Source organism: Puma concolor, chromosome A2 (genome assembly GCF_028749965.1).
Source record: "Puma concolor isolate L17-30 chromosome A2, mPumCon1.1.hap2, whole genome shotgun sequence".
NCBI classification, from domain to species: Eukaryota; Metazoa; Chordata; class Mammalia; order Carnivora; family Felidae; genus Puma; species Puma concolor.
The window spans coordinates 137,952,944-137,965,908 of NC_141668.1; the positions used below are offsets into that span (position 1 = coordinate 137,952,944).

General features: G+C 47.8%; 1 protein-coding gene across 1 annotated transcript in view; it reads left to right on the forward strand.

Moving 5' to 3' along the window:
- The window catches only part of LRIG1 (leucine rich repeats and immunoglobulin like domains 1), a 115,536-nt gene that overhangs the window by 100,868 nt on the left and 1,703 nt on the right, over positions 1–12,965 (forward strand). Inside the window, exons 12-18 of the mRNA XM_086697630.1 lie at positions 311–474; positions 7,898–8,218; positions 9,525–9,806; positions 10,359–10,778; positions 11,151–11,276; positions 11,886–12,032; positions 12,597–12,881. Of these exons, the coding sequence (XP_086553756.1) occupies positions 311–474; positions 7,898–8,218; positions 9,525–9,806; positions 10,359–10,778; positions 11,151–11,276; positions 11,886–12,032; positions 12,597–12,881 (1,745 nt within the window). The remainder of the gene's footprint in view (positions 1–310; positions 475–7,897; positions 8,219–9,524; positions 9,807–10,358; positions 10,779–11,150; positions 11,277–11,885; positions 12,033–12,596; positions 12,882–12,965) is intronic.

Genomic DNA, 12,965 nt, shown 5'->3' on the forward strand with positions numbered 1-12,965 from the left:
CTGTTGGTATGCCGCGGTGTTGTTGAGGCTGGCGGTATCCACATCACCCGGGAGCTTGTCAGAAGTGCCGCATCTTGGGTTCCACCCCGAGCCTTCTGAGCCAGAGCATCGTTTTATCAAAATCTCCAGGTAGATTATATGTGCTGCTCTGGGTCACTGAAGAGGAACGGAGAAAAATCTCTTCCCTTCCCAGATGGCTGGTGTTGAGGACAGAAGCTGATCAGCGGTGACTGGGGGAGGAGTCTGTGTGCCGAGGGAATATCCCTTTCTGGAGGTCACACCTCACATGTCCCTTTTGTTTCCCTTTCAGCCACATCAGCAGTGATAGCTTCCTGTGCGACTGCCAGCTGAAGTGGCTGCCCCCGTGGTTACTGGGCCGGATGCTGCAGCCCTTCGTGACAGCCACCTGTGCCCACCCGGAATCCCTGAAGGGCCAGAGCATTTTCTCTGTGCCGCCGGAGAGTTTCGTGTGTGGTAAGGCCGTCCCTGTGATTTTCTTTCCTGAAGGGCAGGGAGGCCAGGAGGAAGTCCTCATTATGGGAGTGATTTCTGTGATCAGAGTCAACCCCAATCCATGGTTCCCAATCAGCTGCTGGATGCAAGTTCTTTCCCGCTGAAACCACACGTAGTACTTACTGTGGAGTCACCTCATTATGTGGTTCCTGGAGTGCATGCATTTAATGAAAAGGGAGCAGGACTTGGTTCGGTTACAAATCAGGAGAACCGGTTACTGGACGAAAGTTGTGTCATCTCAAGACGGCTCTGGTGCCTGGGTTTAGCTGTGAATTTACTCCGTGTCTGAGGCTGGGGTTTTGATGTGTGTTTCTTTCCAGCCCCAAGAATGGAAGGCTAAATACAGGAAGAACAAGTCTCAGGAGAACAGTTAGTGTCGTAAAAATAATTCCTTGTTGTTGACTTGCACTCTCGCTGTTTCTCCAAACCACTGAAATCTGCACTTGTAGCTATGAGCTCTCTTCTCCTTCTGACTGTAGGAGCGTGGGTCTTGCCATCTTTTGGACCGGGGGTGGTCACGATCCGGGTTTGGTTGCAAACGGTACAGAAGATGCTGAATGACTGGAGGCTGTGCACACGCTGCGTGCCATACGCCGCATCACGTGGTAATGCACAGCCTCGTGGTCAGTAAGACGTGGTCAGAGAACGAGACGAATCTTGGAGGGTTTCCGGTCTCTGCTTTAAGCGGGAGCGAGGGTGGGCTTCCCGGGCGTGACCGGAACTCCTGTGAGTGCCTTCTGTCCTCCCCGGTCTGCCCCTGTGCCCTGGGTGTGACTGATGATCCTAACCAGGAGCACCCGGAGCAGTGCGGGCAACCCTGCGGTCCACTTCTCCAGCCTCCTCCTTGGGCACGGCAAGAGCCAGTGTGCCTGCTGACCTCAGGATACGAGTGCCCCCTTCCATCATCCACCCACCACCACTTCTGCCAGCAGGCTCGCCCTCCTTTGTGCTGATCCAGTCCAGCGAGAAGCCTTAAAAGCATCCGGTGTTTTCTTAGTGGTCAGTCTTCTGGGAACGTCCGTGCACAATGTCGGGCTGTGCACGCCTCATGTTCCAAGTAGCACACGATGACTGTACCGTCCATTGTTCACCACGTACCTGGGCCCTGACCGTTAATTTGTTAACTAGCTGCCCTGAAGTGGGGCTTCCTGCGCCTTCCTCCCTTTTCCTGTCACAGGGCATAATCTTGCCCTTTGGATGAGCCAGGGTCGGACTTGTGACCTGCTGTGCCCACCCTCCGGCCGGTGGCCCGGGCACGTCCCGCGGCAGTTCACACTCGTTAGCCCACCTCCACATGGCAGCGCAGGATGCCAGACCCGTCGTCACGTAAGAATGGGCATCAGGAAAACACTTGGCAGGAGGTCAAAGTTTTAAGCTGTGTGGGAGTCTCCACCTCCTTCTTTATAAAAGGAAAATAAAACTGCTTCGCACCCACCAGCATCGCTAGAATCAAAAAGTCAGGCAACAACAAGTGTCGGTGAGGAGGGTGGAGTCTGAACCCTCCTACAGTGCTGGTGGGAGTGCACTGTGGTGCAGCCCCTTTGGAAAAGTTGGGAAATTTCTCAGACAATTAAACATAGTTAAGCCGTGACCCACTCCCAGCTATATGCTGGGGAGAAACAAAAACGTATCTACATAAAACCTGGCCACAAATGCTCGTGGCAGCATTACTCGTAACAGCCAAAGGGTGGAAATAACCCGAATGCTCACCACTCCCGGAGTGGATAAATAAAACATGGTAGAGCCAGGCGGTGGGATATCATCAGGCCATAAACAGCAATTGTTCACACAACAGATGAACCTTGAAACCCTTGAAGTGAAAGAAGCTCGTCACACAGGACCATACACTGTATGATTCCATCCACATGACATGTCCAGAATGAATGAACGTAATGTCCAGAATAGGATCCCATCTAAGGGCCACTCCAGGGGTGGTAGGAGGGTGAGTGATTACTGGTGGCTTAGAGTGGAGGGAGAAAGGATGATAGCTGAAAGGTAGGGAGTTTCTTTTTAGGGAGATTAAATTACTTTCAGGGACTGTGATGATGGTTGTATCATTTACTCACTGTAACATTCACCTGTTTCAGGTGTACCAGTCAGTAGTGTTTAGAGTATTGGGAAGCCGCGTGACCCTCACTACCACCTAATTTTAGAACATTTTCATCATCCGTAAAACAAACTCCATGTTCACAGCAGTCACTGCACTGTCCCCTGTCCCTGAGGACCTTCATATAAATGGAATCCTATAATAATGATCTTTTGTGACTAGGTTTTTTTTAACCTAGCAGAATGTGTTACTATGTATTCATTATTTTTTTTGAATGCAATATGACATTGTATGGATATACATGTATTTAGCTGTTCATTAGGTGATGGACATTTCGGTTGTTTGGATTTCTTGGTAATTCTAAATAATTCTGTGAACGTTCATATATAAGTTTTTGTGAATTCTCTTGCGTGGTTCTTAGGAATGTCATTGTGGGTCATACAGGAACTGTTCAACTTTTTGAACACTTGCCAGACTGTTCATCAGTAGCCGCACCACTGCCTACTCCCAGTAATAGTGAATGAGTGCATCCTGCATCTGTATTGAAATCATTTATTAATTCTAGTAGTTTTTCACTGAATTGCTTAGGATTTTTATATTTGATCGTTATGTTATTTGCAAAAAGACACTTGTACTTCGTCCTTTCCAGTCTCGATAGCTTCTTTGTTTTTTCTTTTTTTCTTGCCTAATTGCCCTGGGTAGAGCCTCCAGTGTTGGCTAGAAGTGGTGAGAGCAGACTTCCTTGTCTTTCCTGATTTGGGCAAAAGCATTCAGTCCTTCACTGTTGGATATGGTATTAGTTGTAAGTTTTCCGTAGATGACCTTTACCTGGTTGAGGAATTCCCCTTCTATTTCTATATTGTTGTGTATTTCTTTCATGATAGGGTGTTGAATTTTGTCAAATGCTTTTTTCTGCATCTGTTGAAGGATAATGTGCCCCACCCCCAACCTTTATTGATATGGTACATTGATTTTTGGGTGTTAAACCAACCTTGCATTCCTGGGATAAATCCAACTTGGTCGTGGTGTATAATCCTTTTTATATGTTGTGGGATTTGCTTTGCCGGTATATCGGTAGAAGATTTTTGCATCTGTACTCAGGTGTATAGTTGGGTTTCTGTATGATTTTGTTGTCTGGGAATATTTGACTCCTACAGTGGAGTGAGATGTTCACTCATCTGTTTTTTGCAAGAATTTCTGAAGGATTAGTGATAATTATTCTTTAAATTTGGGGAAAATTTATCAGTGTAGCCATTTAGGTCTGGCTTTTTGTTGGTGAGTTCTTAAATTATTAAAAAAAAATTTTTTTAATGTTTATTTTTGAGAGAGAGAAAGACAGAGTGCAAACAGGGGAGGGCAGAGAAAGAGAGAGAGGGAGACACAGAATCCGAAGCAGGCTTCAGGCTCTGAGCTGTCAGCATAGAGCCCGATGCAGGACTTGAAATCACAAACCATGAGATCATGACCTGAGCCGAAGTCAGATGCTTAACCAACTGAGCCAGCCAGGCACACCAAAATTATCCTATTTCTTTACTTGTTAAAATCTATTCAGATTTTGTTTCTTCTTGAGTCAGTGTTGGTAATTTTTCTTTTTTAGAATTTGTGCATCTATCAGCTTATCTGATTTGTTGCCATACAAATTATTCATAGTATTCCCGTTTGCTGCTGTGAGGTTAGTTGGTAAGTTTTGTTCCTAATTTTAGTATTTGGTGTCTTCTCCCCACCTCCCCATTCTGCTAGTCTACAGATTTTTCAATTTCATTAGTATTTTCAAAGAACTAACTTTTCATTGATTTTTCCCCCCTTTTTTCTCTTATTTCTGCTCTATAATTATGTCTTCTGCTTGGTTTGGGGATAGCTGGTTTTTCCGATTTCTTAATGAGGAAGGTGAGGTTATAAATTTGAGGTCTTCCTTAATGTAGACAGCTCTCCATCTCTCCTATAAGCACTGTTTTAGCTGCAACATTTAAGTTTTTGTATCTGGGTTTTCATTTTCACTCAAAGTATTTTCTAATTTCCTTTATGAGTTCTTCTTTGACTTACAGAAGTTCAGTTTGATTTCCACAAATTAGACTCCCAGTGTTGCTTTTGATAGTGATTTCTGGCTTCATTCCATTGTCATTGAAGACACTGGGTAGGATTTCTCTTTTTTCATGTACTGAAATTTGTTTTTCAGTATAACATATGGTCTCTGTTCGAGGGTATTCCATGTGTGCTTGAAATTAATGTTTATTCTGCTCTTGTGGGGGTGGAAAGTTCTATAGATGTCTGCTAGGTCTATTTGGCTTATAGTGTTATTCAAGTCTTGTACTTTTTTGTTGATCATCTGCCTAGTGGTTCTAACCATCATTGAACACGGAGTATTGAATTCTACAAACTTACTGTTGCACTGTCCATTTCTTTAGTTAGTTTTTGCTTCATGTTTTGTGGAGCTCTATTAGGTTCATATATGTTTATGATGTTTATGTCTTCCTGATGGATTGTTTTACATTATAAAGAGTTACTTTGTCTCTAGTAACCATTTCTGTCTTTTTTTTTTTTTTAACATTTATTTATTTTTGAGATATAGAGAGAGAGTGCATGAACAGGGGAGGGTCAGAGAAAGAGGGAGACACAGAATCTGAAACAGGCTCCAGGCTCTGAGCCTTCAGCACAGAGCCCAATGCGGGGCTCGAACCCACGGACCCCAAGATCATGACCTGAGCCGAAGTCAGCCGCTTAACCAACTGAGCCACCCAGGCGCCCCACCATTTCTGCCTTAAAGTCTATTTTATCTGACATCAGTGTGGACACTGTAGCTCTCTTTTGATATATGTGACTTTGAATCTAAAGTGTGTCTCTTAGAGATAGTGAATGGCTGGGCCATGGGTTTTTATCCATTTTGGTAATCCCTGCCTTTTTTGATTTTTTTTTTTTAATGGTTGCTGTGGGGATTATAATTAACACCTTAAAACAATCTAGTTCAGATTAATAACTTTAGTAGTATGCAAAATTTTGCTCCTACTAAGCTCCATTTGTGGAACTCCTCCTTTGTGTTACTGTTGTCATATAAATTACATCTTTATGCATCATAAGCCTGATCAACACTTTTTGATTATTGCTCTTTGTAGTTGCCTTCTAAATCAGGAAGAGAAGAATGTTACAAAAATACACTTAAACTGTCCTTGCATACTGACCTGTGTGTTTACTTTTAATGGTGTGTTTTATTTCTTTGTGTGAATTTCAGTTACTGTTGTGTCTTTTCATTTCAGCCTGAAGGATTCCCTTTAGTATTTCTTGTAGGACAGGTCTGGTAGCAGTGATTTCCACTGGGTGATTTGTCTGTAAATCTGAGAGTGATTTAATTTCTCCCTTACTTGGGAAGGTTAGTTTTGCTGGATACAGAATTCTTAGTTGACAGTCTGTTTCAGGACTTTGAGTATGCCTTCCTACTGCCTTCCATGGTTTCTGATGACAAATCAGCTGTCATGTCATTGAGGATTCCTTCTGTGTGATGGGTTGCAGCTCTTGTGTTTCTTTCAAGATTCATTTGTCTTTGACTTCTGAAAGTGTGACTGTGAAGCTTCCAGGTGAGGGCTTTGAGTTTATTTGGGTTCTTTGAGCTTCTTGGATGTGTAGATGCCTATTCATCAAGTTTGGGAAGTCTGGGGCTATTATTTCTAGAAATGGCTTGTTTTTGTTTCTTCTCCTTCTTAGATTCCCATTATTTTTACGTTGTTACACTTGATGCTGTCCCATTGGTCTCTGTGAATGTTCATTATCCTTCATTTTTTTTTGTTTGTTTGTTTCTTAGATTGGATAGTCTCAATTTCACCAATTCTGCCTGCTCACTTGGGCTACTGAGCCCCTCGAGTGAATTTTTCATTTCAGTTATACTTCTAACCTCCAAAATTTACGTTTTGTTTACTTCTATAATTTCTAGTTGTTTATTGGTGTTCTTTGGTGGGAAATATTCACATACTGTCCTTTAATTTTTTTCGACATGATTTCCTTTCATTCTTTGAACATATTTATAAAGCCACTTTAAGGTCTTTAAAAGTCCAAGATCTGGGCTTCCTTCAGTTTCCACTGACTGCTTTTTTTCCTGTTTATCTAGTTTTATAGTTTTTTGTTGGAAACTGAGTCTTTAAAATAATGTGGCAACTCTGGGCATCAGATTCCCTCTCTGTCTTCCCCTTGGTTTGTTGTTGTTCTCTGTGTTACTACAATTTCTGGACAAATACTTTAAAGTCTATTGGATGTCGCCAGTAACCAGTAGCCCTGGTTAGCTACTACCTGGACAGACAGTCCTTAGATCACTTCAGAAAGTCTCCCATCCTTTGTCCAGCATCCACGTTGTGTGCTGGGGGGTGTGCCACCACTTCCTGTTTGCGCTGATCCCTAATCACAGGTAAGAAATTAGGATCCTCTCAGGCCTTTCTTGGGCAAGCATACGGTGCTGCACATGCATGTGGCCTTCTACATCCTCAGGAACACGGTAGACCTTTTCAAAGCCCACCGTCAACATTTCACGCACTACTTTTCCTTTTTAGTTTTTTGGCCAGTGTCTTGTTGGCTCCAGCTGAAAGTGCTTCATCAGTGCCTGCTGACTGTTTTCATCAAATGGAAGCCCAGGGGGAGGGCTTCCCTGCTCAGCAAACTACATCAGATCCAGTCACGCCAGCCCAGAGGATGGGGCTTTTGGGTGGGGGGTGGCGGGGGCTCCAAACCTACTTTGCCCCTCTCAGTGGTTACTACGCTGCTGGGTTTTAAGGCTAGGGGAGAGAGGGATGGGATGTAAGTTAGAATGCCACAAAGCTCACTTTTCTTCCTGAGATTCAGACGTGTTCTTGAGTCCGTCCTTCATGGGCTGTTACAGCCTTTGGTTATTTTCCAGAATTCTGAAACCGTTGATTACAACCATTTTTGCTAGTGTTCTCCCTACATTAAAGAAGTGCAGTTTTGGAAGAGCTCTTCTCACATTCTGGAAGTGCTTTCTACCCCACTTCTTTTGGAGTAAAGTTTATGGTAAGGTCTGTGCAGTCATGGCGGGTGGTTCCTGTCTGTTAGTGTGTTTTGTGTTAAGGTAAGCAAGTGAAGCCAAGTGTAGTATTCTCGTGGAAACTCCTAAAATCGATGCTTTTGGTACATGAGTAATAGCAGATGCCTTGTAATCAAGGAATGTGGTCACAGAGGTGATCACTGCTCATGGGTTTATAACTGGATAAAGCCAGATATCCATGGATTTTCCTGGCCTTTACAGTGTGGGAGGCTGTGCAGGGACACTGATAGATGAGGTCCCCGTGTGTCCTGAGAGCCTGGGTTGGGGAGCCTTAAATTTGGTTCTTCTCTCCCCAGACGACCTACCGAAGCCACAGATCATCACCCAGCCAGAGCCCACCATGGCCGTGGTCGGCAAGGACATCCGCTTCACGTGCTCGGCAGCCAGCAGCAGCAGCTCCCCGATGACCTTTGCCTGGAAGAAGGACAACGAGGTCCTGGCCAATGCCGACATGGAGAACTTTGCCCACGTGCGAGCGCAGGATGGGGTGGTGATGGAGTACACCACGATCCTGCACCTGCGCCGTGTCACTTTCGGGCACGAGGGCCGCTATCAGTGTGTCATCACCAACCACTTCGGCTCCACCTACTCACACAAGGCCAGGCTCATTGTGAATGGTGAGGAAGTGCTCTTTGCCCTGGTGTAAGAGTCCTGCACATCCACACAGGAAGGATGCAGATGGGAGACGCCTAAGCTTCACTGGGATATTACTGTCCAGTCGGCCCCAGAGCGGGTTTTTTAGATTGAAGTTATTCTCAGTGAATTGTCTGTTTTGGTGACTTTTTTATCCGGTTGCTAAGTGACACGAGGGGCCCCATCCTTGCATTTTTATACATTTGTTCTCCACCACCCATGATGTTTGGGGTCCAGGTTCCAAGCATGTGCCCTGATTGTGGGGAAGCTCCTGCCCTCTGAGTAGATGGCCACGGAGCCTGTGGACTGCCAGCCCGATAGGATGGCCCTGGGGTGTTTGATGAGGAGTTTTTACTCTGTAACCAGCTTTAGAGCCTATCAAGCTGGCTTTTTTCAGGGCTTATTTCAGGGCTATTGTTGCAGTGAGTTTAGGGCAGAAGAAGAGAAGTTAATAGCTGGAGTAGTTAAGCACTGCCCCCCCAAAGTAACCTGGTAAGGTTTTCCTGATTATTAAGCCTCCAGTTAAGAAGTGCTGGAACCACTGTCTTTAAGCCCTCACAGACCACAAGAAAACACATTCTTTACCCCACTGTGGCCTGTTGTCTTGGCTTATTCTGAAGGAGTGTTCTTTATCAAAAACTCAGTGAACTGTTAGACTTTTCCAGCAAAGTAACCTCGATGGGAACGGCAGCGATGCCTGGCGTGTGGCTGGATGTTTCCCCGTGTCAGGGAAGTCTTGGCTGAAATAAGCTGGTGTATACTTGAGCTCGCGTGGGTGCAGTGCTGTGGCCCCAACACCAAGTCTCCACCACAGGTGTCTTTGGGAGGGACATGCCATCCTGTCGCTCTGCCCAGGTTGAGGGCATGTCACTCTCCCTGCCGTAATCGTGTCTTGCCGGAGCAGATCATTTGTATTTCCCAGGCTCTGTTCTGTTGCTTAATTAAGGCAGTCATGTGTCAGACCCTAGTATTTACCGAGTGTCCCCGCATCGACAGCCATGTGAGAAACAAAAGGCCCAACGCTTCATGAAGTCTTCATTTGAGGGGACGACAGCCAGGTTCAGGTGAACAAGGGAGGCCCACGGAAGGGAGAGGCGGGCAGTTTGGGGAAGCCTGCTGCTCTTCGCTCAAAGATGGCACGAGTGGTTCTAAGCAGACATTGGCACGAAGGGTGCCCAGGGGACACGCGGACACAGAGCAAGAGGTCTTCTTGGCAGAGGGTCGTCCTGGCCTTTGCATCCGGCTTTCCCATGACGCGAGCCTGACCGTACATCATTATGTATTTTGCAGTGTTGCCATCATTCACCAAAATACCCCACGACATCGCCATCCGGACGGGCACGATGGCCCGCCTTGAGTGTGCTGCCACTGGCCACCCCAACCCCCAGATCGCTTGGCAGAAGGACGGAGGCACAGATTTCCCCGCTGCTCGCGAACGACGCATGCACGTCATGCCCGATGACGACGTGTTTTTCATCACGGACGTGAAAATAGATGACATGGGGGTTTACAGCTGCACCGCCCAGAACTCGGCCGGCACCGTTTCAGCCAATGCCACTCTGACAGTCTTAGGTCCGACCGCTCATGTGCTGAGTACATAAGGGCACGTGGGTGTGGGTGTGGAAGAGGGGCCTCAGGTGCCAGACACCTAGAGGCCAGGTTCTCCGAGGGTGGAGCCTACGGTGTGGAGCGGCGTGTGGTGTGCTGGTTCTGTTGGTTTCAAATTTTGAGTTGCTTTCTAATAGTCTCTTCAAGTGGTTTTGTTTTTTTTCTGTTTTTTTTTTTGTTTAAGATCCACAGTGAATTAGAGTATAGGGCTTTGATATGGAACATTCTAGAACTGCCCTTACGCTGGCTGGGTGTGGCCTGCTTTAGAAGCAGAAGTGTGGCACAGGGCAGGTGGGGGACAGTAGGGGCTCCTGTGGCTCAAGGTTACTTCCTCCTCCTTGTGGGAGCCACCCCCCACAATGGGAAAGATTTAGTTACTGTGGTAGGTCTTCTGAAAAGCTTGCCAGTCTGATAACGATCTCATAGGGCATTTCATTGACATGCTGGACTGTTCTTTGCCCAGAAGACAAGGCAGGCCCGTAGAATAACCGGAAGGCTTCCTCTAACTTCCTGCAGAAACCCCGTCCTTGGTGGTGCCTCTGGAAGACCGTGTGGTGTCCATGGGAGAAACGGTGGCTCTCCAGTGCAAGGCGACCGGGAGCCCTGCGCCCCGCATCACCTGGTTCAAGGGGAACCGCCCTCTGAGCCTCACCGAACGCCACCACTTCACCCCCGGCAACCAGCTGCTGGTGGTTCAGAACGTGGTGGTGGAGGACGCGGGCCAGTACACCTGCGAGATGTCCAATGCCCTCGGCACGGAGCGCGCCCACAGCCAGCTGAGCATCTTGCCCACTCCTGGCTGCAGGAAGGATGGGACCACCGTGGGCATCTTCACCATCGCTGTGGTGTGCAGTATTGTCCTGACGTCCCTGGTCTGGGTGTGCATCATCTACCAGACCAGGAAGAAGAGTGAGGAATACAGTGTCACCAACACAGGTTAGCCACTGCTGACTGAGTTCATTTTCAGGGCAGGAGAAAAGCAGGGATCACTGTGGAGGAGGCCGGGTCCAGAGGCGCCCCATTGCATGGTGGCCACGTGGTGGCTTGTTGCTGCAGTGACCTGATGGTGTTGTGGTTCTCTTGGCATCATTGCTCTCTCTGGTGGCCTCAGGCCTCCGACTGCCACACTGTTTTTACACCCAGGTGGAAAGGAAGGCTAAGCTGAGCCCTGCAGACAGTCTCTCTGCACAGCCTGGGCCGCTGCTGGTGGCCGTGCTGTGTCTGGGCTTGATACTGAACAAGTGTTTCATTTCCTATCCCCACGAAGGATTGGGACACCTGGTATCTGACTGTCCTGTCTCCTCGCAGATGAAACCATTGTGCCACCAGATGTTCCAAGCTACCTGTCTTCTCAGGGGACTCTTTCTGACCGACAGGAAACTGTGATCAGGACTGAGGGTGGCCATCAGGCCAATGGGCACATCGAGAGCAACGGTAAGGGCTCTAAGCCTGATGTGATCTTGTCCTCAGGAGCTGGAGGTGGCCTCTGGCCCCTTCCCGGGGCAGGTGTGTGGCCTTAGGTTGAGCACAGCTGACCTAGAAGGCTGGCAGACTCCAGCCTTCTGTTACATCTTTGTTGGCTCTTCCCTGTGTAAGTTTTGCAGGGTTTTAAAAGTCCAGACCGCAGGAGGTTGCTTTATAAGGGGCTCAGGATCTCCTAGTCGGGATAGGGTAGGATTGAAAGAAGAGGTCCAACAGGACATTACAGGGCCTGAAACCAACCCATAGGGAAAGGGCCCAGGCCTGCGCTGTAGTCCGGTCCCTGCTACTAGAGTGGTCTGCCAGGTGAGCCTCCTCCACAGGGGAGACTGTTTGTTGGGGACAAGTTTATTCTTAGAATTGCTCACCACCATGGCTCTGCACACTGGAAGGCCTGACTGCTGGGAAGCCTGATACAAAATGTTTCTTGCTGGTCCGCCCAGGCACCTACCTCTGTCAAGAACATTGTAAGAAGGACTATTCTGGTAGCCTTGCCCATTGTTCTCCTAAAGCTTACTCTGAAAAGGTAAGTCTGGCATGTCTAACTGTGGGAATCTACTACAGGTGTCTATCCAAGAGACACAAGCCTCTTTTCAGAGGTGGACACTCATGGCATGACGTGCAGGCAGCCGAAGCCCTGTGCTGGTTATAACAAGGAGCCCTGGGCCGTGACTGAGAAAGCCCAGCGGAGACCTGGCCCACAGAAGATGGGTAAGAGATGCTTTTATCCGGAATAGTCTTTGGTTCTTAAAATTTGGGTTGACTTGTTCATTAAATGAAAGGGAAAGAGGAATTAATGGTCTCAGAATTTGGTATTCAGTGTGTAAACAGGAAGCTGTGGTCTGGCTCTCATAATTCTGGAGTAGGAGGTGTCTTACATCAGTCTGTGGTATGGTGATCCTGGGCGTGAAGTTTCCAGATTTACGAGCAATTTGAGTAAAGGGCATGGCCCAAACCGAAGAACCTTTTCACCAGGGTATTTCTGATCAAGGTGCCTCCTGCCCCTACATGGTATGTCATAACAGTAAGGCCACTCGCTCGGATACAGAAATTAATCTGAAATGTTGAAACGTGGAGGACCCCCCCCTCTTCGTTAATGACTTCCTGTTTGCCCAGGCCTTTTTCTGTGACCACAATTGGGAGAGAGAGGACTTCCACAGCGTTGGTCTAAGCAGGGCTGCAGCCTCACAGCAGGGGACTTCAGCTCCCTCTCCTGTGTGGGGACGCACACTTCGGTGGCCATGGCTCTAATCCGGCTCTGGCTTGGCCCTGCAGAGCACAGCGGCCCGGTTGTGTGCGGTGACTACACCACTAACCCGGACAGCAGTTGCAAGGAACAAGCGTCCCGTCCTCAGCCTGTGCCCAGAGACCATACACAGGCAGGTACGCTAAGCGGCCCGGAGCCCAGTCAGAGTGACCGAGAACATTCTCCGCACCATGTGACCGGTGGGACTGTTGACGGGTCCCACGCCGACTGCAGGGGGTCCCTCTACCCCAGTAACCACGACAGAATGCCAACCTCCTTGAAGAAAAAGCCCACAGCACCTCTGGATGGAAAAGGTAGATGTTCAGTGTCTTCCAGGGAGTTCCCGGCAGGTGGGTGGGGGCAGGGCAGCAGCCAGACTGGAGGCTCTGACGCGTCCT